The sequence below is a fragment of the Wyeomyia smithii genome, chromosome 3, assembly GCF_029784165.1.
Source record: "Wyeomyia smithii strain HCP4-BCI-WySm-NY-G18 chromosome 3, ASM2978416v1, whole genome shotgun sequence".
NCBI lineage: Eukaryota > Metazoa > Arthropoda > Insecta > Diptera > Culicidae > Wyeomyia > Wyeomyia smithii.
In genome coordinates this window covers 44,869,437-44,889,919 of record NC_073696.1, presented here as the reverse complement: position 1 = coordinate 44,889,919, position 20,483 = coordinate 44,869,437, and the positions used below count along the sequence as shown (strand labels likewise).

General features: G+C 38.1%; 5 protein-coding genes across 9 annotated transcripts in view; 1 reads left to right on the top strand and 4 right to left on the bottom strand.

Annotated features, from left to right (window-relative positions):
* LOC129731346 (unconventional myosin-VIIa-like) overlaps window positions 1-1,381 on the bottom strand; it is a 49,227-nt gene extending 47,846 nt beyond the window's left edge. For both annotated transcript variants that reach the window (XM_055691245.1, XM_055691246.1), the window contains exon 1: window positions 1,136-1,381. In XM_055691245.1, coding sequence (XP_055547220.1) covers window positions 1,136-1,156 — 21 coding nt within the window. In that variant the 5' untranslated portion in view covers window positions 1,157-1,381. The remainder of the gene's footprint in view (window positions 1-1,135) is intronic.
* Window positions 1,382-7,574: 6,193 nt separating this feature from the next.
* Window positions 7,575-8,893, bottom strand: LOC129730082 (mannose-P-dolichol utilization defect 1 protein homolog). Its single transcript, XM_055689111.1, has 2 exons — window positions 8,633-8,893; window positions 7,575-8,566 (listed from the first exon to the last, which is right to left on the bottom strand). The coding sequence occupies exons 1-2, from the start codon at window positions 8,718-8,720 to the stop codon at window positions 7,881-7,883; spliced, it is 774 nt and encodes a 257-aa protein (XP_055545086.1). The 5' UTR covers window positions 8,721-8,893; the 3' UTR covers window positions 7,575-7,880.
* A 1,213-nt stretch (window positions 8,894-10,106) lies between these two features.
* Window positions 10,107-11,091, bottom strand: LOC129730083 (inosine triphosphate pyrophosphatase). The gene is made up of 2 exons (XM_055689112.1): window positions 10,722-11,091; window positions 10,107-10,664 (listed from the first exon to the last, which is right to left on the bottom strand). The coding sequence occupies exons 1-2, from the start codon at window positions 11,014-11,016 to the stop codon at window positions 10,333-10,335; spliced, it is 627 nt and encodes a 208-aa protein (XP_055545087.1). The 5' UTR covers window positions 11,017-11,091; the 3' UTR covers window positions 10,107-10,332.
* Window positions 11,092-11,131: 40 nt separating this feature from the next.
* LOC129730081 (39S ribosomal protein L28, mitochondrial) lies at window positions 11,132-12,435 on the top strand. Its single transcript, XM_055689110.1, has 3 exons — window positions 11,132-11,302; window positions 11,439-11,580; window positions 11,641-12,435. Exons 1-3 carry the CDS (start codon window positions 11,282-11,284, stop codon window positions 12,321-12,323), a joined length of 846 nt encoding a protein of 281 aa, XP_055545085.1. The 5' UTR covers window positions 11,132-11,281; the 3' UTR covers window positions 12,324-12,435.
* Window positions 12,436-12,625: 190 nt separating this feature from the next.
* LOC129730080 (TBC1 domain family member 19) lies at window positions 12,626-16,285 on the bottom strand. Of its 4 annotated transcripts, XM_055689106.1 has the most exons (7): window positions 15,696-16,283; window positions 15,392-15,631; window positions 14,159-14,580; window positions 13,834-14,086; window positions 13,598-13,735; window positions 13,204-13,538; window positions 12,628-13,136 (listed from the first exon to the last, which is right to left on the bottom strand). In XM_055689106.1, the coding sequence occupies exons 1-7, from the start codon at window positions 15,729-15,731 to the stop codon at window positions 12,881-12,883; spliced, it is 1,680 nt and encodes a 559-aa protein (XP_055545081.1). In that variant the 5' UTR covers window positions 15,732-16,283; the 3' UTR covers window positions 12,628-12,880. The 4 variants fall into 4 exon arrangements, with proteins under 4 accessions (XP_055545080.1, XP_055545082.1, XP_055545084.1 ...); XM_055689105.1 differs by having other exon boundaries at window positions 12,626-13,136; window positions 13,834-14,580; window positions 15,696-16,285; XM_055689107.1 differs by lacking the exons at window positions 15,392-15,631; window positions 15,696-16,283 and adding exons at window positions 15,037-15,113; window positions 15,210-15,373 and having other exon boundaries at window positions 12,626-13,136; window positions 13,834-14,580.
* Window positions 16,286-20,483: the final 4,198 nt, after the last annotated feature.

Here is a 20,483-nt window from a genome sequence, read left to right as displayed (position 1 = left end):
GTATCTATTTCCCTCATTTATTTTTTACAAAAAAAAATATCTCTGTAGTTCCATACAACTTGTAATTGGACAGTTTTTCTGAGCTACACTTATGGAAATTGCCCTCAAATCTCAAATATTTCTCCACAGGTGGAAAGTCCCTAGATTGCTAAGCCAAATACGTGTAAAAGAGCATTTCGTTCTCCAAAATTTTTTACTACTTTTGCCGTCAAAATATAAACCGAAATCCACCAAAATATAAATTCAAATGAAGGATTATAATACGGTGAGTTTGCTTTTTGCACCAATTATCTGCGCCACAAAGACAAGTTTTATCAGCTTAAACTCGACAACTTTACAAAGTAAACGATTGTTAAAAAAGACCATGGGTAGCGGCGTCTTCTAGGGCACTGCTGATTGGCAAAAAGGGGCCAAAGCAATATCAAATACTTCACATCCAAGAATAACCTTCGAATTATAAATACCGAATTACTTATTAGATTAATGTTTTAAACCCAATCGTCCACAGTCTTAAGCTTCCGAAGTAATTTGTTATGTTTCTTCAATTTAAAACATAAACTCAACCGTTATTTTGAGTTTTTGAAAGTAACCAAAACAAAAAAAAATCCTGTTTAGTAAACAACGACTAAACTCTTCCCAACTTAACCAACATTCACCAGAAAATTACTTCAATCACTTTGCTTAATCAGAAAACCCACCAAATTTCTAATCCACCGTAATCTAGCGCTTGAAAGTGATAAGTGAGGAATTTAGATACGATGATTCTAATCTTTGGCAAACTTCGCTATGAACCCAACTTCAATATTGATTGATTTCATAACCATAATGCCGAACCCTGCTGGACGAGAATAGATCAGAACCAGGATGAGTAATTGACCATGGAAAACCTTCGTTTATTGGACACCTCACCGACGACCGACCGGTCATTCATTTCCCTTATCGCAAAAAACACGACACCACCTACAAGTATGATAAGCGCACTATGTCTTCGTCATCGAGTTACAATTTATGGGACAGAAATTGAACGGCGGATTGCACCTGTCCAAAATTGAAACGTATAATCAAGTCCATTCTCATCACTTCCAAAGCCGTCCCAAATTCATGTAATCTGTTTACACTACTTTCGCTCACTTACAAGTTCTGTGTTTTGATCCATTTTCTTCTACTAAACGGTGCTGAACCGGTACATATCCCAAGAAATTATCCTAAGACTGAGCACCAGCTTCACTCATCACAATACTGAAATTATCGGCAAGAATAAATCTGCTAAAATTCCTATTGCGTGAATCACTCGGAAAATTGTACTCTCCAGTAGCTACTTTTTTGTAACACTCTTCCAATATCGCGCACTGAGAAGAAAAAGCGTGCTGCTCGGTCGCGACAGCGGGTGGAACTGCGTAAGCCACCAGAAGCAGCGGTATCGTTTGGATTGGAGAGAAAAAAAAATAACAGTTCGATAGCGACGGGTTGATAATATGGTGGGCTACCTTATCAGTTCGATTCAACGTCGTTATCTGTGCTGGCAGAACGGAAAGACATGCCATTTCCCCTGTACCTGTTGGTCCCGGAATAAAATCAATGAAACTTTCATTGATTGCTCGCAGATGCGCTGTGCATCGATCGCCACTGACCTATAACCGTTAACAGCGGAACAACCAATTTAAAATATTCTACATTATTTCTTTCGTAATATTTCTTTTATCTCAGATTTAAAATAATTTGAATGCTTTTATCATGATTTCTTATTTGCAGATTCCATTTGTTATCGATGGGATTTCCATTTAAAACAGGCGATGATTTTTTCATCGCTTCAATATTGTTTTTCAACACTTGAGAATGTTTGGATAGTTTCTACAATGCGCTGAAGGCCGTTGGCAGCTTACAACTGCACAAAGCAATTCGTGAGTTTTGAGACGGCCAACCGAGGTAAATCTGCGACTTTCAGTTCGGGTGCGTCTTGGGTATACGAACCGACACGCACAGGCACAATAAAAATTGAAATTTAGCAACATTTTTTTCAATTCAAAGACCGTGAGATACTTTTATTTTTTGTTTCAATAGCGTGAGAAATATTATGAAAATGACAAATGATTTGATAAGTAGGTAACGGTTTTATTGGTTGTAATGTTGACAAAATGATTTATGTATAGAGGATTCTGAATTAATGATCAGTGATACATTTCATAGTGTTCCGGTGGAACATTGTCAAACCAAATTTTAAGAGTATATGAGAGCTTTTCCTTGTTACTTCACGGATCGATCCGGACTAAGACAAGACGCGACAGCTGGCTTCTTATTTTTCTTTTCGTAACGGCCGTCATCCCCGTAGAAATTTTTTTGAACGTTCCATACCGTTGATGCCAGAGTGATTATTTTTAACAACTTCTGCAGGTCAATGAAAATAAAACAGATTAAAATTGCAATATATAGGCGAATAACACTCAATTCTTATTTATTATTTTATGTTCAATAAAGCATACTTCTACTATCAAATTTTTTCTTCCTAATTTTCTTGGTACCCAAATTTTTTCTTTCTAAGTTTCTTGGACTTCAACCGAAATAGTAATAAACGATTAATCAATGCATTTTTAAAGTTATAACAGTGAAATACATTACTCGGTAATATCATGTACCTTGCATACTTTTGCATCATTATTTATGAACAATTATAATAGCTAAATTATCTCTCTCCAGCATCACTGCTTTACAGTGAAAAGTAACCTCGTTGTATTTTCTACGTGACGATTGCGTTATCGAATTCAGCCAATCAGCAGCCGGTTCAAATTGGTTGAATGTAACGGTGACCAGCTGTCACGTCTTGTCTTAGGATGCGGATTGGTTGAGTTGTCACAGTTGTTTTGTTGTGATAAAAAATTTAATTTAAGGTTCTTAACTAATTTATAATAATTAAGGATCTGGGCGGATGAACAAATGCCGAACGACTGGTTGGAAGGCCTCATATGCCCTATCTATAAGAAGGGTCATCGATTGGATTGTGGTAACTATCGAGGTATAACGTTGCTCAACTCCGCATATAAAGTGCTCTTCCGTATCCTGTTCTTCAGATTGAGACCGTTGACGGAATCCTTTGCTGGCGAATACCACGCTGGTTTTCGACAGGGGCGTTCCACGACGGATCAAATCTTCACCCTGCGACAGATCCTCGATAAATTCTGGGAGTACAACCAGAGATGCCAGATATTTTTGAAAAAGTAGGAGGGTGGTATTCAAGACACGACCGCATGACGTTGGACTACGGTATTCTTATATTCCATTAAAACAAATAATAGAGAGAATTGCAACTCTAGTATTTGCTGCAATTTTATCTTACAGTGCATTTCTGGATGCTGAGACGTTAAAACGTTATAAATAATAATATATACTAAAAGAATGGATATCTTTTATTAATTCGCTGTCATTTCATACATATTCGAATCAACCCTTTGTTTGCTGCACTACCAAGACAATCATTTAATTGAGCGAATTGGTAAAATTTTCCTATCTAAGCGAAAAGCAAACTTTACGAAACTATCTGAAATTGGAGCCCAGAACGATTCAACCGAAAATTTTAAATTTGAATATTGTTTGACATTTAATCGATAAAACTCATGCTAGGTTAGTTCCCAGCATATAACTTCATGTATTTAAAAAAAAAACGTTTGGTTCAATAACTCAATATAGCAAGAGCTCAATCACACGTTTTTCGGTACTTGTTATCAAGGTTTGGGCGAGTGACAGGAAAATATCTTAACTTCTTCAGTTGTGATTTAGAGCATTTCTAATTGTTTTGTTATTTTTCACGATAGCGACAAGTTTGTTTCTTTCTCTGTGTGCGAGAAACAAAATCAAAACCGCGCACCGAGAAACAAAAACGAAAATTTAATGAATGCTCGTTGAGAAAACTTGCAACTCTTTTTACCAATAACTTATGATACTCAAAAGAACCCGTTTTGATCTAAATCAAATTTCTAGTAAATAAGTGTTGATCATTCATAGGTAGTAATTTTTCCTCGATGAATAAAGACTGGCTGAAGAAGTTAAAATCGCTGCTGTAAAATCAAATTCACAACTGTGTTCGTTAAGACGTTTTAATATTTTCAATGACAATAATAATCTTCGATAAACACCCGCTATAGTTATTCACACACATGCTATAACTATCTAAACACGCGTTAAAACTATTCATACACACGCTGTAGCTATAGCTATCCATACACACGCTATTCCTTTCCATACATCCGATACAACTATCTATACACACGCATAAGCTATCCAACCATGTGCTATTACTATCCATACATACGCTATAACTAATCATTACACACGCAGCAGCTATCCACACACAAGCTATAACTATCCGTACACACGCTGAAGATATACACGCAATAGCCATAATATGCTACACATGCTAGTGTCTTACACACGCTATAGCTAGCCATACACACGCAACAGCGCCATCCCTATCATCGCAAATGTCATAGCAATACAGATGCACATACGCTATATGTGCACACTGCACACACACCCAACGTTTTCACCCAACGATATCTGAATTGGATTACCGCTGGTGGGGTCCAACTCAGATCGAAGGAGAACCGAACTGAATGAAGAAATGCAGCTGCCCACTACCTCCGCCGCTGCTGCCTGATACCACCGCTCTGGTTCTGCTGCAGCTCAGTTTGGCCGCTGGAATCAGCCACCGCTGCTGATTATACAAGACCGGCCTGGTGGCCTTTCACTTGTTAACTGATGACTGCAATGAGACGACACAGGCTATTATATAGCCCAAAGCAAAAATCCATCCGCGAGCAAACAAGAAGCGAGCTTGTGATTGGTTGAATGTGCACGACTTTTAACACAACTTTTAACTAGTTTAGTATCGAAAACATATTTAAATTATTATTTGACAATCTTGCGCAATATTTCCCCTATCAATCAAGCCATTGGTGTTTAGAATCTGTTCAGTGGTAATGATAAAAGAAGCATTTTAAAACGGTGTTGAAACACCTGTTGCAGCTACCGAAAGCGAGCTCGTTATTGGTTGAAAGCTGTGAGACTGTTTACAAAGTCAGATCGGTTGTATCCGTTAGTGTCGACTGTTGTGAAGAGAGGTGGTGATTGGTTGCTCGGTATGATTTAGACAATCGATGTGATTTATCAATTTTTCAATAGTGTATCTCGAACAATAGGTTATTTTTGTTACATAAATTCAACCATAAAAGAATTTCTGATCGGTTGATGCCAAAACCTCGAAATTCTGAAAAGAAATGACTGATATATAAGCGCTCAAAACCTGACCACTTTTCCCTGGTTTTCCCCGGTTGAATTACTAGATTTTCAAATTCAGGTGCCTAACTTCGATATAGACGTTAGTCCAACGTCAAAAAGTCTGTAACTGCTCGAAAAACCGGAAAACCCTACTTGAAATCTGAAAAATATTTATCCGTGATTCAAAAAAAATTCGCTCGCGCAGGCAAAAGTCTGCAAAATCTGCGCAAATAAAAGAAGACTCTGACAAAAATCTGCAGAAACTATTGAAAATCTGCAAATATCTGCGAATCAATAAAAATCTGCACACGAACTCTAAAAATCTGCGTTTTGCAGACAAATCTGCACATTTGGTTTCCCTGGCTGGAACACAATTTCCCTACGAAACTAATTAAGGGGTTATATACCTTTTTGGTCGAGAAAAATGAGGGAAGTTTGAATTTATTTTTAAGTACATAGCACCATTTTTATTGAATCAAAGTGGTATTTTTCTGAAAGTACAGTTTATCAACAACAAAAAAAGACGTTTGATTTTGAGATATACCAATTATTACTGGAGTAAACGAAAACGCTTTATTTTCGCAGAGGCTTGCGGTGATCCTGATAGAGTGGGTCAACTGAATTCAAAAAACTCATATTATTTCATTAGTTTAGAAGTGTGTCGTGTCCTTGAACGATCGCTTTCATGAGTATTTTGTTTTCAGTGCAAACGGGAACGTTTTTCCCAAAAAAATGCAGGTTTCGAGCGCTAAAAATTGCATTCAAAATTTTTTTGCGGCAAAATGTAACTGTATGTTTCAAAAAGCGATCGTTCAAGGACCGGCGAATTTAATAACGAAAATTTAAAAAAAAAGATGAAGGAAATCGGTTCAGTAGTTTTCCCGTAATCAGGATCACGGCAAAGTCATTTTTCGAAAATTACTATTCCGAGATAATCATGTTTAAAGTTTCAAGTTAGGTTATGCGGCCGTAGCGAGACGTGTTGCAAATCGCTCTAACTTTCTCCCTATTGCTCATATCTTTATGAAAATTTGTAAAAATGTTCTTAAGATGTTGTAGTTCTTAAGATGTTGTAGTTCCATGTTATAAAAAATTTCGATTTTTTGAAAACTAAAAAGGTCAAGATGAGTAGTATAACGCTGGAGAGATCGAAATCGTACGTGCGGATAGCTGGCGAGACATCAGCCGCGTTCGTAACGTAGGATGGACTGAAGCAGGGGGATGCACTCTCTAACTTATAGCAAATTTCTTTATTCCACTGCGTCCCGGCAAATCTGCCGACAAATAAAAAAACGGCATCGCGATTTACGACGCAAGTAAGAAAGAGATGCCAGATAATAATTTACAAACTAAGCACGTGCGGTAGTGGGTCGAAGCTGACAAATTTTACAGTGCGTTCAAAACTGGGTCAGAATCGAGCGAATAAAGAAGGGTTTTGACAGCAGTTAGTGCGCTCCCAGGTCAAAACGAGGTGAGCTGGTGAAATCAAGAAATCCGCTATTACTACTGCTATTACATCGCTCTTGAAGGTGCAGTACGGAGAGCAAACGTGGAAAGAAACGGTACGATCATCACGAAATCTGCTTCTTGGTTTTGCGGACGACATCGATATCATCGGTATCAACCGTAAGGCCGTGGAGAAGGCCTTCGTACCTTTTAAGAGGGAAGCAGCGAGATTGGGACTTGTCAATTAACTCTGCCATAAGGGCCATCCACATACCACGTGGACAGATTTTTAACGATTTTGACACCCCCCTCCCCCTCCGTGGACAACTGTTCATATAAATTCCAAAAAAATTGTATGGACCGTGGACATTAACCAAAAAATTACACTGGTTGACATAAGCGAAAAAACGTTGCTTCAAAGCTCAAAATAGTTGTCCTAGAGAGATTATAGAATTTTAACCATTCCTTTGCTTTTTGGTGCCCTTAGTTTGGATAAAAGTGCGTCAAAAGGCCTTAGAATACTACTCACCGGACTTGTCAGCTGGCTTACGAAAAAACTTATTTAACGCTAGGGGCACCCAAATTCACATGAAAAATTAAAAAGCTATAATCTTTTATTTTTTCCAGTTTGAGCTCTAGAGCAAAGCCTGTGTTTAGGATTTGATAACAAATGTGATTTTACTTGTTCAAAAAAGAGAGAAAAAGACAAACCTGGCAGAAACGTTTTTCACGTACTTCACTTATGTCCCCTTAAAGGCATCCATATTCCCAAAGCGATTCAAGCTTTTGTTTGACATCCTGTTCAAGGTTTTTAAGACCCGTCCCCAACCCTCGGTACAGGTAGATAATCACGCTGTCAGTTCAACATTAGCCACTTTTTATTATTATTTAAAAAGGAATTCGCTACAAAAGATTTATTATCTACTTCTGGTCGCCTGCGCATGGCGTCATTTTATATATTAATTGCTCGTCACCTTAACCAAATAGCTGCTATACCACCTACAGACTATTGAAAATTGAAACGACATCTAAATCACAAACTGAACAATGAGTAGTTCTAACGTTGCTACATATTCAACTAGTCTGCTTTTGTACTCATGCTAATCGGAATAATTGTTAGGTCGTTTTCCTGTCTTTTGTAACTGCAATGCAACTGTTGTCTAAGTTTAATCAGTTTTCTTGGCCTTAGCCTTGGTGGCTTTCTTCGGAACACTAGTTTTACTGAAAGTTTTCTTGCTCTTGTCCGCATTCCAATAATACAGCAGCTGTAGCACGATGACCGCATTCGCAAACGACGAGCATCCATATGTTATGACCATCATTTGATCTCCCGTTTCCTGAATTGAGGTGAAGATTCTGGCGAGGGATCCAGCCAGTAGCATGAAGCACGTAACGGCTGATAGCTGACCGGTGCTTCCGTTGCGATAGTTAGTGTACGCTTGAGACAACTTTCCCAGCAATAGAATCGGAACGTTCAATCCCTGAGCAATGAGAAGGTAGTTCAACGGAGTAAAACCTCCCATTAAACTATAGGTAATCGCTGTATATGCACCAGTGAATGCCAGTGCTTTGGTTGGTGCTCCGCCATACAGTAAAACTAGAAAAGCGATAATCGCCGTCTGCAACGCAAGAAAAGAAGTGTCGCCCCAGGAACTGAACGGAAATCCGCTCACAAAGCTATACGACATGTGAATTGTTATGGCAAAGAGATCTAGGCAGACACTAAACAAATTAATCCCTTCTGCTGATTTATTTGCAAGGATCTTGGTTATTTGAGGAACTTTGACGAGCACTGATCCAGCAATTATTCCCAAGCCTAAGCCTTTGCTAAGTAGTGATCTGAAACAATCCGCTGCAATTGTTGAGATAAAATACCGATTAGCGTAAGTTTTTAAGCTAAAAATAGAATTCAAATTACCGTCGAAGAAATCGAAATCTACGAAATACTTATCGTAGCATTTTTCATTCATCAGGAGCAGCATAAACTCCTTTCCATAGTCTGTCATTTTACTTCAAACACACGTTGAATACGCAAGCAGGAATTAGAGAGATAAAATATCAAATAACCGTAATTGATTTTATAGCCAAAATTGTCCCTGTTATCGATAATATCTTCTGCACAAGACTAGCACAAGCACATAATATAGCGGCCGCTTGACTGACTACCAGGGTTGCCACATTTAAATCTGTGTTTTCCCTTGAAAAAATCTGAGCATCTGTATCTGGAACAGAAATATCTGTAAAATAAAATCCGTATTGTTTAAACATAAAGAACTTTGTATTTTTCAAGTTTTTATGGTACATAAACGAAATGTTTAGTTTAAAATGTGTGAGGAGTTGAAAATATGTTCAATTTGCTTAATATTTAATGAAATAAAATTTGGATTGTTTTTAAAAATTGATGTCAATTTCGAAAAATCTGTAAATCTGTACTTTTCGACGAAAATCTGTATATCCAGATTCTGTACCGTTACTTCGGCCAAAAACCTGTAAAATACAGATTAATCTGTACATGTGGCATCCCTGCTGACTACCACGAACAACACGAAAGTTAAGACGTGTTCGTTTTGTTTAAGATTAAACGTCAAACCGGCACTTATGGAAATCTAGCCAAAGTTGCCAGATGTTGCACGAAATTCGAAAAAAAAACCACTCAAAGAATAACATTACCAGGGGTTACTAAAATATTCAAAAGTGTGTACAAACGAAAAACTGCAGATTAAAAGAACACCAAAGGCCTGCATTTTGTAAATGAATTTTCAATAGTCGAAAACGCAACATATGCGTAGCAAATGCCAGGAGTTAAATTTTCAATTTTTTGTGCAGTGAAGGCTTATCTGCGAAACTGGCACCTTTGATACATACAGATATTTTGTGTTGCAGGGTGCGTTCACGTTAATGATCTCTTTGAAGCCTTTGAAGGCTTTGAAGCGCCAAACCCAACCCACTGCTAATCGCTTCATTTTAATTGTTCAAAATTGGCTGTAACATATTTTTGTAAAAACAATTATACAATTACATAAATTACATTTCATAATTGAGTTCTGAGAACAGTTTGCTTACCTTATTTTCTCAGGTTTGTCCTATTTGTTTCCAAAAGCCTAACGAAGTCGTAGAGAACTTATCTTTTACAGGAAAAAGCTCCGCAACATGAAGGACCATCATGCAGAAAACTATCGCTCTAGGACATCTTTTACTCCCCTGACCTGACGATAATAGAAACGTTACCCTACATCATGTAAAATGCTATGCATCTATTCAAATCGATCTTTTCGCACGAATGTTGGAAACCTCAAGTCACATCTTATTATACTCATGAAGCTAATTTGTTTTACTGATAAAAATTTGGTCGATTTATGTTACAAGGAATGATACTCTATGTATTACTAATCTTGAGAATAATTAAGTTATTTTATTACAATGTAAAGATTATCTAAGTCAAACAGCCGCGTAGTTGCCGCTAAAAGATCTAATTAGGTGCTGATATTGAGATATATTTAAAAAGAACTACATATTTGCAATTTGGGTTTAACCCAGTCAAATTTCCTTAAAATTGATAAAATTCCCATTCTACGAGTCTCAGTTATTTGTACAGTAATATGAATTTAACTATCTAAGCTATTCTTTAGACTGCATTTCGAAATAATCTCTAACTTTATCTAAGGCTCTAAACCTGTGTGAGATTGTATTCTTTTTTTCCTTTGGTAGTTCAGCATATGTTTGTTTAAAGCCTATCGGTTGGAAAATAGGATCCCATCCGAAATCGCGACAACCACGGGGGAACACTATTTCCCCATCGGTGCGTCCTTGGAAAAGGATCACTTCTCCATTCTCATCTGGGGCGTAAGCGAAAGTGCATACTGCTTGCGCAGATTTATCCTCCCATCCGTCCAACAGCTTATGCAGTCCCTCTGGTTCTAACTTGTCCAAAAACCATTTAATGTATGGCCCTGAATCAACAAATAACTATTAATTTAATTACTGAGATATGAGAAAAAAGTACCTACCGGGAAGTCCTTTTAGGGCACTAAAGCACAGGCTGGTGTCTTCTACCAGTACTGGTCCTTTAACAAGTCTTGCAGCTTCCATACATTTCTTTCTACATATGTCATCGATTTTCCCTTGCAGCTCCGGCAAGTCTAACTTCACTGCTATGATTTCTCGACAGAACTTGCTTCCCAAAATAGATCTTACTTCCTCTAGTTTTTTAGCATTGCCAGTAACGAAAGAGATTGGTCGGGACATTTTACAATTCAATTCGATTCTTTTTTCTGTCGTTACAAAACAATCGAGCATTTGCATGTTAACAAATAAATACAACTGAATGTGAACGGAATCTGTTGTCGAGTATAATTTTCTGAAGGGCGTGTCGTGTTCTTCTTTCGCTTCTTCTCATGATTATATTTTTCTTGTCATTTCATTGTCAAATCTATCAAGTCAATGCGATCAACAGCAATATTTTTATCCTCAACGCGAAAGATAGCTGTTGTTCATTAAATCACGTAGCAAATTTTGGGAAAAACTGCTTGTAAACACGACTCTTACATAATTTGATCACGAAGTTCCAATGGCATCAGCCACTCCGCAGGTAACATGCACCTTAAAATATACACCAGAAATCTTTTTTTTTTTTCTTGTTTCATCATCCTATTGCAAATGTTCATTTTCTACTAACATTAGCATGTGTCGGTCACTTCAGAAATTATTATCATTCTTTTTCACAGGGTGCAAATTTGCTCTTTGGATTACGCAAATCAAAAAAATTTACGGAAGGTTTAGGAGCTCAACTGCCACTTGCGTACAAAAAATTTTGGGACGAATGGAAAAATCGCCAACCAGCAGCTGTTCATTATGTTCCTAAGGATGGTAGGATATAATAATGTGAATGAAATGTGAAATGCGAACTAATACATTTACTTTCAACAGGAATGTTTCAGCGTGAAGATGCCACCGGACTTGTCACGCCGATTCAGAACATACCACTGCCTTTGCTTTACCCATTGGAAGCCCACAAAGGCATTTGGGGTGGAGAAGCAATTGTAAAAGGTTTCCAAAAACGAAACCCTTACAAGCGTCGTGTTCCGCACTTCTGGGTTCCTGTATTGAAGCGCTCGGTTCTGCATAGTCAGATACTAGACGAGTATATGGCTGTAACGGTAACAGATCGAACATTAGAACAGATCCACGATAACCATGGTTTCGATCACTATTTACTGAAAACGCCAGCGTGCGACCTTCGTTCCATGTTAGCCATCAAATTGAAGAAGAAGGTGTTATTAGATCTTCAGGCGGGATGTCCCAAATATGCTGACCAACCAGAAAAACAACAGGCAATCATTACAGAGTACTCCTGCTATCTATCCCAATACACAGCGGAAGAAATCGAATGGTACGGTCTAACGTACGTTGAAGCGATTAAAAAAATCCAACTTCAGCTCAACGCACAAGAAGACAAACGACCACACAAAGTGATTTTTCGGCAGAAGTTAATCGAGCAACTAAAGGAAGCTGGCATCAAAGAAGCACAAGCTTCCGAACTAAAAGGAATTGAAGATTCCAGCTCATCATCCTGGCTTTCCAAGCTGAGCTTCAAGCCTAAAAATTGGTAGCAGCGAAATGAGCCGGTAAGTAGCGAGATACATTGTTCAAAACATTAAATCTTGATAGTCGTTCTTGTCAAAAACAGAAGAAAAATAGAGACTTGATTGTTTAAAACTTGTAGATAGCTCTGGCACATGATTATTTAATAGATGGAACTTGAAGGAAACATATACCGAAATTGTGATTTCTGTTTAAATCATCTAGATTACGATTCGACTTTGAACTTAGGCGCAGTAGCAATCTAAAAATTTATTGAAAAGTTAAGCAACAACGACAAAAAAAGAAGAAAAAACAAAAGTTCGCTAGTTAAACTATTTTTAATTTTATTTCTAATCACACTATATAGTTGCGACAAAATGTATTACGATCAGAGATCACGTATTTTTATTAATATTAATGATTCTTGCTAATTCAACTATTAATTGATACTAACATAAACCAGGTGGTTCATTACTAATAGTTCGTCTATTTTCATTACTGGCAAAATCATTCAAACAATTGCACCATTGTTTCCCACAAACCTCTTCTTTTAATCATTTTCAAGCATGAAAATGTTTCGCAGCACTCAGTCTCGCGACAGTGTCAGCTGTATCAAGGGTAGCACCTTAACGGAAGACAGGTCCGACAAAATAGCTTCGATGTTCTCCAAGGTCACCACCTGCATTAGGCTTTCTCTGCGAAAGCTCATTATTATAAGGGACAGAAGCGACAGAATCTCTAAACTGTCGTAGCCAAGAATAAGATCCCATAGAATGAGTAATTGCTCCGGTGGCAAGTGGCCACTGAAAGCACGCATAAGCCATTTGAAAACAACGCGTATTCTAAAAGTATATAAGCACAACAAAGAAATCAACTCCCCCACGAATCTCATGAAACCTAATCACTTACGGTTGAATCTGCAACTCACGGAAATGTGACCATAATTGTGGCTCATGAGTCTGCAAGAGTTTCTCGAACAACAAGCACAGACTGACAATACCTTGTGGATGAGTATTAATAGTTGTTAACCGATAACAATAGCGTACATAAAAAATGCGAAACGTGAAATACAGAGACACTGGATTATCGTATAAGTAGCAGAACGGAGCTGCCAGCATACAAATCCCGTGAAATGGGACAAAACCACAAGCCGGTCCCTCATATTGCTTAAACTTAGCTGAGCTAGTGAATTCCGTTTGGATCATCTGGCTGATTTCTGCATCCCGGCTGAAGCATAGCATAATCTGTGCGGAGATATCAATGATGAAGGAAAATACGAAATTTAACCGTAAACTATCATTACCTGATACAAAATATCTTCGAACACAAAATAACGATCGTCATTAGTAGCCGTTAATTGAACGTCCTTGAACACGAGCTTATCGACGATGGACTCAGTTGTAAGTACCTGCTGTTTCAAATTTTCCCAATGCTCGACGTTCTAAATTAAATAAAAACAAGTACCAAACAGATTAGTAGCTTTGAACCATATGTATCCTACCCTTGGTCCATAACGACCTGAACATGCACTAGGCTTACATGTGCTTCCACTTGACTTCCAAGCACGTAGGCCCACAGTGGTCCTCGTAATGGAGGCGGTGTAATCCCTTTCTTCAGTGCCTGCTGACATAGCGGTGCATGTCGTGTCTTTAAGATCTTCTGACACGTGACGGACCAATCAACGGTACTGCCACTGTTGTCGTTACGCAGCAGTTCCGAAAAATGTACACGCAGCTCGAAAAGATTTTTAACCGGAAGGGAAATGTGCGAAAATTCCCACTTTGGCAAGAAGCTGAAAAACGATTGAATTAGTTTAAGCTTGTTGGCGATTTGCTGCGACGAGAAGCGAAAGTATCGTTTGTACTCTGTTTCGTCCTGCTTGACGGGGCCTTTCAAGGAGAGAAGCACATCGAGTAAATCCTTCGGTGCGTAAACTGGACGGTAGTTTGTCAGATCAATCTGGTAGTTGCCTAATTCATCCCATTTGGCTAGAATCTCTTCCCGGTCGGTAACAATTCGCATTTGGCCCTGCAGTTGCGCCTTCGATTCGGAACACATGGAATTTAATGACTTACGAACGCGACGCTCCCACTGAATTCCCGCTCGTTTCAAGTAGTTAAGCGGATCGCTGGACGGCAGCGTTGGTTTTGATTCAGGCTTCAGTGAGTTTCGAATCAGATGGTAAATGACGTTACGAATTTCGGTTTCAAGTCCATTCGCTTTGATCGCAGCCTCCAGCGTGTGTCGCATGTCATCTTTATCCACCTCAGGCGAACAGGCAAGCTTCTGAAATTTCACATCGAATCGAATCCAGTTTTGTCAAAATTGAACACTCGACGGGTCTCAGAAGCAAAATGGAACGTGAATTTATACCTACTGAAAATGGTTCACACAAAGCTCAAATGTTTACTGAGTGGAAAAGGATGGTATGAAATTAAAGAAAAAATGAGACTGACTCGCGCACACTGAGCAACCTTTAAATGACCGATACTTTGTTGGCTTTTGAATGTTCGTTCTCGAACCAGACATCACAAAAATAAAAAACCAATTTTTTTAGAGATGCCAATGTATCGATCCATTAATCAATAATATAAATAAAAAATCAGTAAAATAGATACAAATAGTTCCAACATAATATTTGCAAAAATTATGTTATTTGTTTGAATGTAAAATCTTCTGGAAAGTTTATGTTCTCTGTAAACTAATAACCACAAAAGATATAAATAACACGCACAAAGTTACCTGCTTGAGAGTTGAATATGTATGAACTCTATTAGGCTAAGGCCCGCAAAACACACATTCAACAGAATTTCATTATTCTGACAAAAGCAACAATTTTTCAGCATTATATGAAGAAAAAAAAGCAACAATTTTTCAGCACTTAGCAAAATAGACGAATTGTAAAATTCACTAACCTAAGTCATCGCAACCTCTACAGCTAAATTAAAAACCCCTTTAAATAAATTCACTAATGCCAAGCTATACAATAAATCGAATATTGATGACTACATAACTATAGTATTTAAGCAGAATATAAGACATGAGTATAAATACATATATACATACAAAACAAGCCTTTCTTCGCCTGTAGTATTACCTGAACCATTGTATACAGACTACCGTAGATTTTCATTGCCTTAATATCCTCGGCGAGTTTGAGTGCGGTATGGTGGATGCTGGCATCCTTTAATTCCTCCATGCGAGGTGGATTACCAGAAGAGGTCTTAATGCTCTTGGATGGTGACGAATCACCAGAGGAACTGGGCTGCTCTGTGTCGTCCTGTTCGGCTTCCAAAGCTGCCTCGACTGCTGCCGCTGTGGCTGGTTCGATCACGAGCTGTAATGACACTGGTTTGCCCTGAAAGTATTTCCTTCTTGGTTACCAACATCAATCAACTCACCTTGTTTTCCCGCTTTGCTTCTGCCCATTCTGGCATTCTGGTGCGTTGCTTTGGTAGCGTGACGGTTTTTTTTATTCAAAACCCTCAAAAATGTGGAGGAAAACACGAAGATAAATTTTTCAAAAGAAGGGGGTCACTGCGAATAGAAATCAACTTCACAGGAATTTTCCCTTCTTCCTTTCAATTTCTCAGACAGGTTAATTACTCGTGACACTCCCTCCAATTTTCACGTTCTCTAAACACATATCTTGAATGGCGAGGAATGAGTTTATTTATATTTTAGGCGCATCGAATTGTCGATAAAAGTTTGTTTTAGGTGATTTTAAGCCAGCTCATGGAATAAATGCGAAAGAGAAGCGAAGAAAACTTTAATAAATCATTTCTAGTAAATAAACAACTAAACGTTGCTGTGGAAACATGTCTGCTGGAAATTCAATTCCTTTATTCGGTTTATTCGTTTGATTTACTATTAATGGCATGAAAGACATGCGAGCTTATCGAGTCCAAAGCGAAATCAATGTCGTGTAAATGTTCCTATTGCTTCAACATACAAGGATAAAGTTGATAATAGCTTCCGTTTGGTTTTAAACTGTTCAATATGAAATCGTTATAAGGTTAAATTGCCAAAACATTATGTTTGTTGCTAAGGATTGATAAAAAAATCCAAATATACCTTCATACTAAATTACATAATTAAAAACTACTTATTTGGAATGACTCACAATTCCCAGCTAGTTTGTGTATGCATGATATGTTTTAGATTTAATCTCAAATATAATCAAAATATAATATAATAAGAATTCGCTAACCATTGGAGTAACAGTGTTGAGGGGGTTCTAATTCCTTCTATCAAACTTGAATTTGAAAATTTTCCGGACTTTTGAAAAAAAAAAAAAACGTTTACATTTTGTGTAAAATTCAAGCTAGTTTTTTTTTTGTTTTTTTTTGAGAGCGGTACATTAGTAATTCCAGAAATTTTCCAAGTTTTCAATATTATTTCGGTCATTAATCTCAAAATATAGCCTCCCAAGTTGGTCTCGAGGTACGATACTGGCCTAACAAACCAGTCTCGACTCGAGAGAGACTGTTAGTGTCAGTAGGATCGTAGCGCCTAGTCCCGCAATTGTCCTGTACACTTAACGGTTGGCTGAGAAGTCTGTGTATAGCAAACAGAAGGTCAAGCTCAGAATCGGAATGTAGCACCATGGCTTTGCTTTGCTTTGTCTCAAAATAACATCCTAATGCAGTGATTACTTCTACATCAGTGGTCTTTCCAGTGAGCATCGTCTTAAAATTTGAGAAAAAAAATAGGCCAAACAAAAAAAAAGGATGGTTTGGAAAATGTATGAATCGAATGTCGATCAGGGCCGGTGTCACACTATTTTCCTGAGTGGGTAGTAAGAAATAGGGAAGGTTCAAAGGTGGTCTTCCAGCAGTTAATCGGAACAATCACAAGGGCGGACGAAAACATGCGTGTAGGCATGTTTTTAGGTTCTTTCTTCGTTTTATTTATCAGTTTGCGCGACAAAATTGTTGGAGTAGATCTTACGCTTCAGTTTTGCCCAGGAACACTCTCGATGGAGCCAGCTAGGGGACGCTTCATCTCCTCCAACGATTGCTTCGAGTAGTGGGCCAACGGCAGATCCCTCCAGTAAACCACGTTTTCACCCTTACGGTATTTCTTGATGATCGACGCAGCTTTCGGAAGACATTTCTTACTATAAATTTCCCCGTTCACGGCCAGTCCGGAGCGAAAGAAGAACGGCTTTAACATCCCCTTCTCGCTGATTGTCAGCTACAGCAGCACCTTCTTGGCAAACTTGGTGTGTCAAATGAACTTCACCTCGGAGCTCCCTTCATTGGTGGAGGAGGTAAAATACGAAGTGCCCTGCCAGTCGTTGCCATCCATGTTGGCCAGGTAATTTTCATAGTTTGGCCGATGGCACCAACCTCCTGACCAAGCGCACGCAGCGATGTAGACACTTTTCTCTCGGTTTTCCTCTTCAGCATCCTCAGGGTCATCGGCTTCTTATCGCTCAGGGTCATCGGCCGTTTGGAACCGTTTTTTTTCGATGCTCTGATTCTTATTCAACAGTGCCAAGATATTGTAGATGCCGAAACGGGCGTATCCGGCGTCCACAAAGTGACGCACGATATTCGTTTTTGACGCGGCGGGGTACCGTTCTTTGAACTCGCACACTTCTGTATTTTTTCTGTTTTCGCCATCACGGTTAGAGTTCGAGTTATTTTTTTTCTGCTGACTCATGGGTTACTATGATTGATGCTGCGTGGATTATTTAGTTAGTGCGTGTAAAAGTAAACCCATGAAAAATACACAATTTTTATGAATTTTTGATGCAAACTCAAGGCTCAACAGTTTTGTCTCCTCGAAAAAAATCCCCATCCAAGATTTAAACTTGAGCGGACTTCTGGCAAGGCTTCACTTACTGCAGTAAAAGTCTTACTTTTTTGACCAATGAAAAAAATGCACAAGAGTTGCTCTTGAAGATTTCGAAATCGAAAGATTGTTTGATTGCAAATTGCTTAGAACGATATCCATTAAAAAGCGGTCGCTCTCACATGGGCGCGGCAATTTTGCGTTTCGAACATAGAAATCATTACATTTTTTGTGGTTTTGTCTGATAATTCCATGTGGGTAAGTACCCACAAGGATATTTTCCGAGTGGGTACTACTACCCATACTACCCACATCAACCGCCGGCTCTGATGTCGATTCATACATTTTTACCATCATCGTGTTTATCGATTTGCGCAACAGCGGTATTTTTTCTAGATTACAGGGCAATCTTTGGTTCTTGTCGATCCTTTTTTTCATCGAAAAGCAAAGTCTTATCAACACATGGAACTCAATTTTTCCCATTATTTCGTGTATAATTAAGTAGCTTCACTCAAAATGCTATAACTTGCGAACCATTGTTCGATTGCAATCATATTTGAACACATATCATTTGACTCTCAAGAAGGTTCTGTGCTTCCTCTCCTCTATACACCCTAGTTGCGCAATTGATGCTTACTAGGGTGTCCCAAGACAACGTTTTGTCAGATAGTCTGGCGGCTCAACCGAAAAATGATTGGGTATGGTTTAACAAAAAAAAAACATTTGTGTGGCGACAACTGGAAAATGTTTGGTCGACGTGCTAATTTGAGTTTTAAGAAAAAAATCAATTTCTCACGTTTATTTTATTTTAAATTTTTATTACTTAAAAATCCTGTTAAACCGAACCCAAATATATTTTTTGCGCATCCCTCGGAGTTCCAACCAAGAGAAAAAAAATTGTTACGCCTTGTTGTGGCTCAAATTTCGTTGTTACAAATTTTTTTAGCACTTCTGAAAATTCCTAATTTTGATGTTTTCATAATTGAACCTTTAAAAAACGTACTAAACTTTATGATAGCAACCTTCCTTCACCACAAAAAGATGGGGAATTATATGAGGAAAACCTTTTTTAAAACATAAAAATCCTATCTTGAATCGTTGCTGAGCTATTCGAGTTATATTATAAAAAGCATATTGTAAAATGTGATAATCTTCAGTGTGTGCAATATTGAGTTAACCATTCTTGACTACGGTTTTTTTTATATGGACCCCACTGCGACCAGTAGTTTTTTCATCTTCTGTGGCATTGTCCGCACGTTTTTGCTGTTCGCACATTCTTGCTTTTTTACCTTTTTGCAGTGTTACTTATTGAGAAGTAACCTGCTCCGTGTCATAGTGCTTTTGTCTTCTGGGCGTGCTGTCTCCTAATTGTTGGATTTATTCTATTTGCATGATTTTGAATTTGCGTTAGGAGCCTTATTCTTTTTTGGTTTGTTTTCCTATGCAAACGACAGGCTATGAAAAATTACTGCGGTGTGACACTATACTGACGACTAGGCTCTCTTTTTGCTAACATACTAAGCCTGGGTAAGCTAAAGCTTACACAGGTAACGAATAAATTTCGAATTCAGCTGAAAATGGTTGAAAATCGTCAACAGACAAAACTGGTTTCGAATTGAGCTTGAAAGTGTCCAGAAAGGTTATGAAAAATGATTTTGAATTAGCTTAAAAACTATAGAGTATATCTGCTAACGAAAAAAAGATAATATCTTGTTTTACTTGAAATTCCTGAAAGGCTCTCACCATGTCTGAAAAATCTTTTCAAGAAGGAAAAAGGCCTTAGAAAAAATGATTTCAAATTAATCTCAAATTTAGCTGACAACGATCCTATAACCAAAATTTTTGAGCCAATATATTTTTTCAGTAGATTGCCATGCTTTTGGAAAAAATATCGTGTCCTCATATACATCATCATTACTCCCTTCCCCTACGCTAGCGTCACATCTTTTCAACTGAAGAACCAAAAATGAGACAAAATCTCTTTATTGTAAGTATCTACATCTAGCGGTGGAGAGGACGCATTTTACACTCGAAACTTTATTACGCTTATATTCTATTCATCCAATAAAAGGACTGTATGAGTTCTCGCCGCTTTTTCGCCGAGAGAATCCTTTGTTCTCCCCGGTACTGGTATAGCGAGGGTGCCTTTTCATGATAATCGTACAGTACCACCCGCATACGTGCAACGGTTTTTACGTAGATTTATTTTTAATGAATTTCATTGTTGCCCAAGTTGAAAACTGAATATCTTGACTAACGACAATCATGTTTTACATTGTACCTAATGTCGTAAGCAGTGCTGTGTATAGCGCGTGATATGCATTACTTGCAATGTTAGGTATAAAAAACGGTACGAGAAAAAATATTGTCGTTGGTCGTGAAATTCGGGT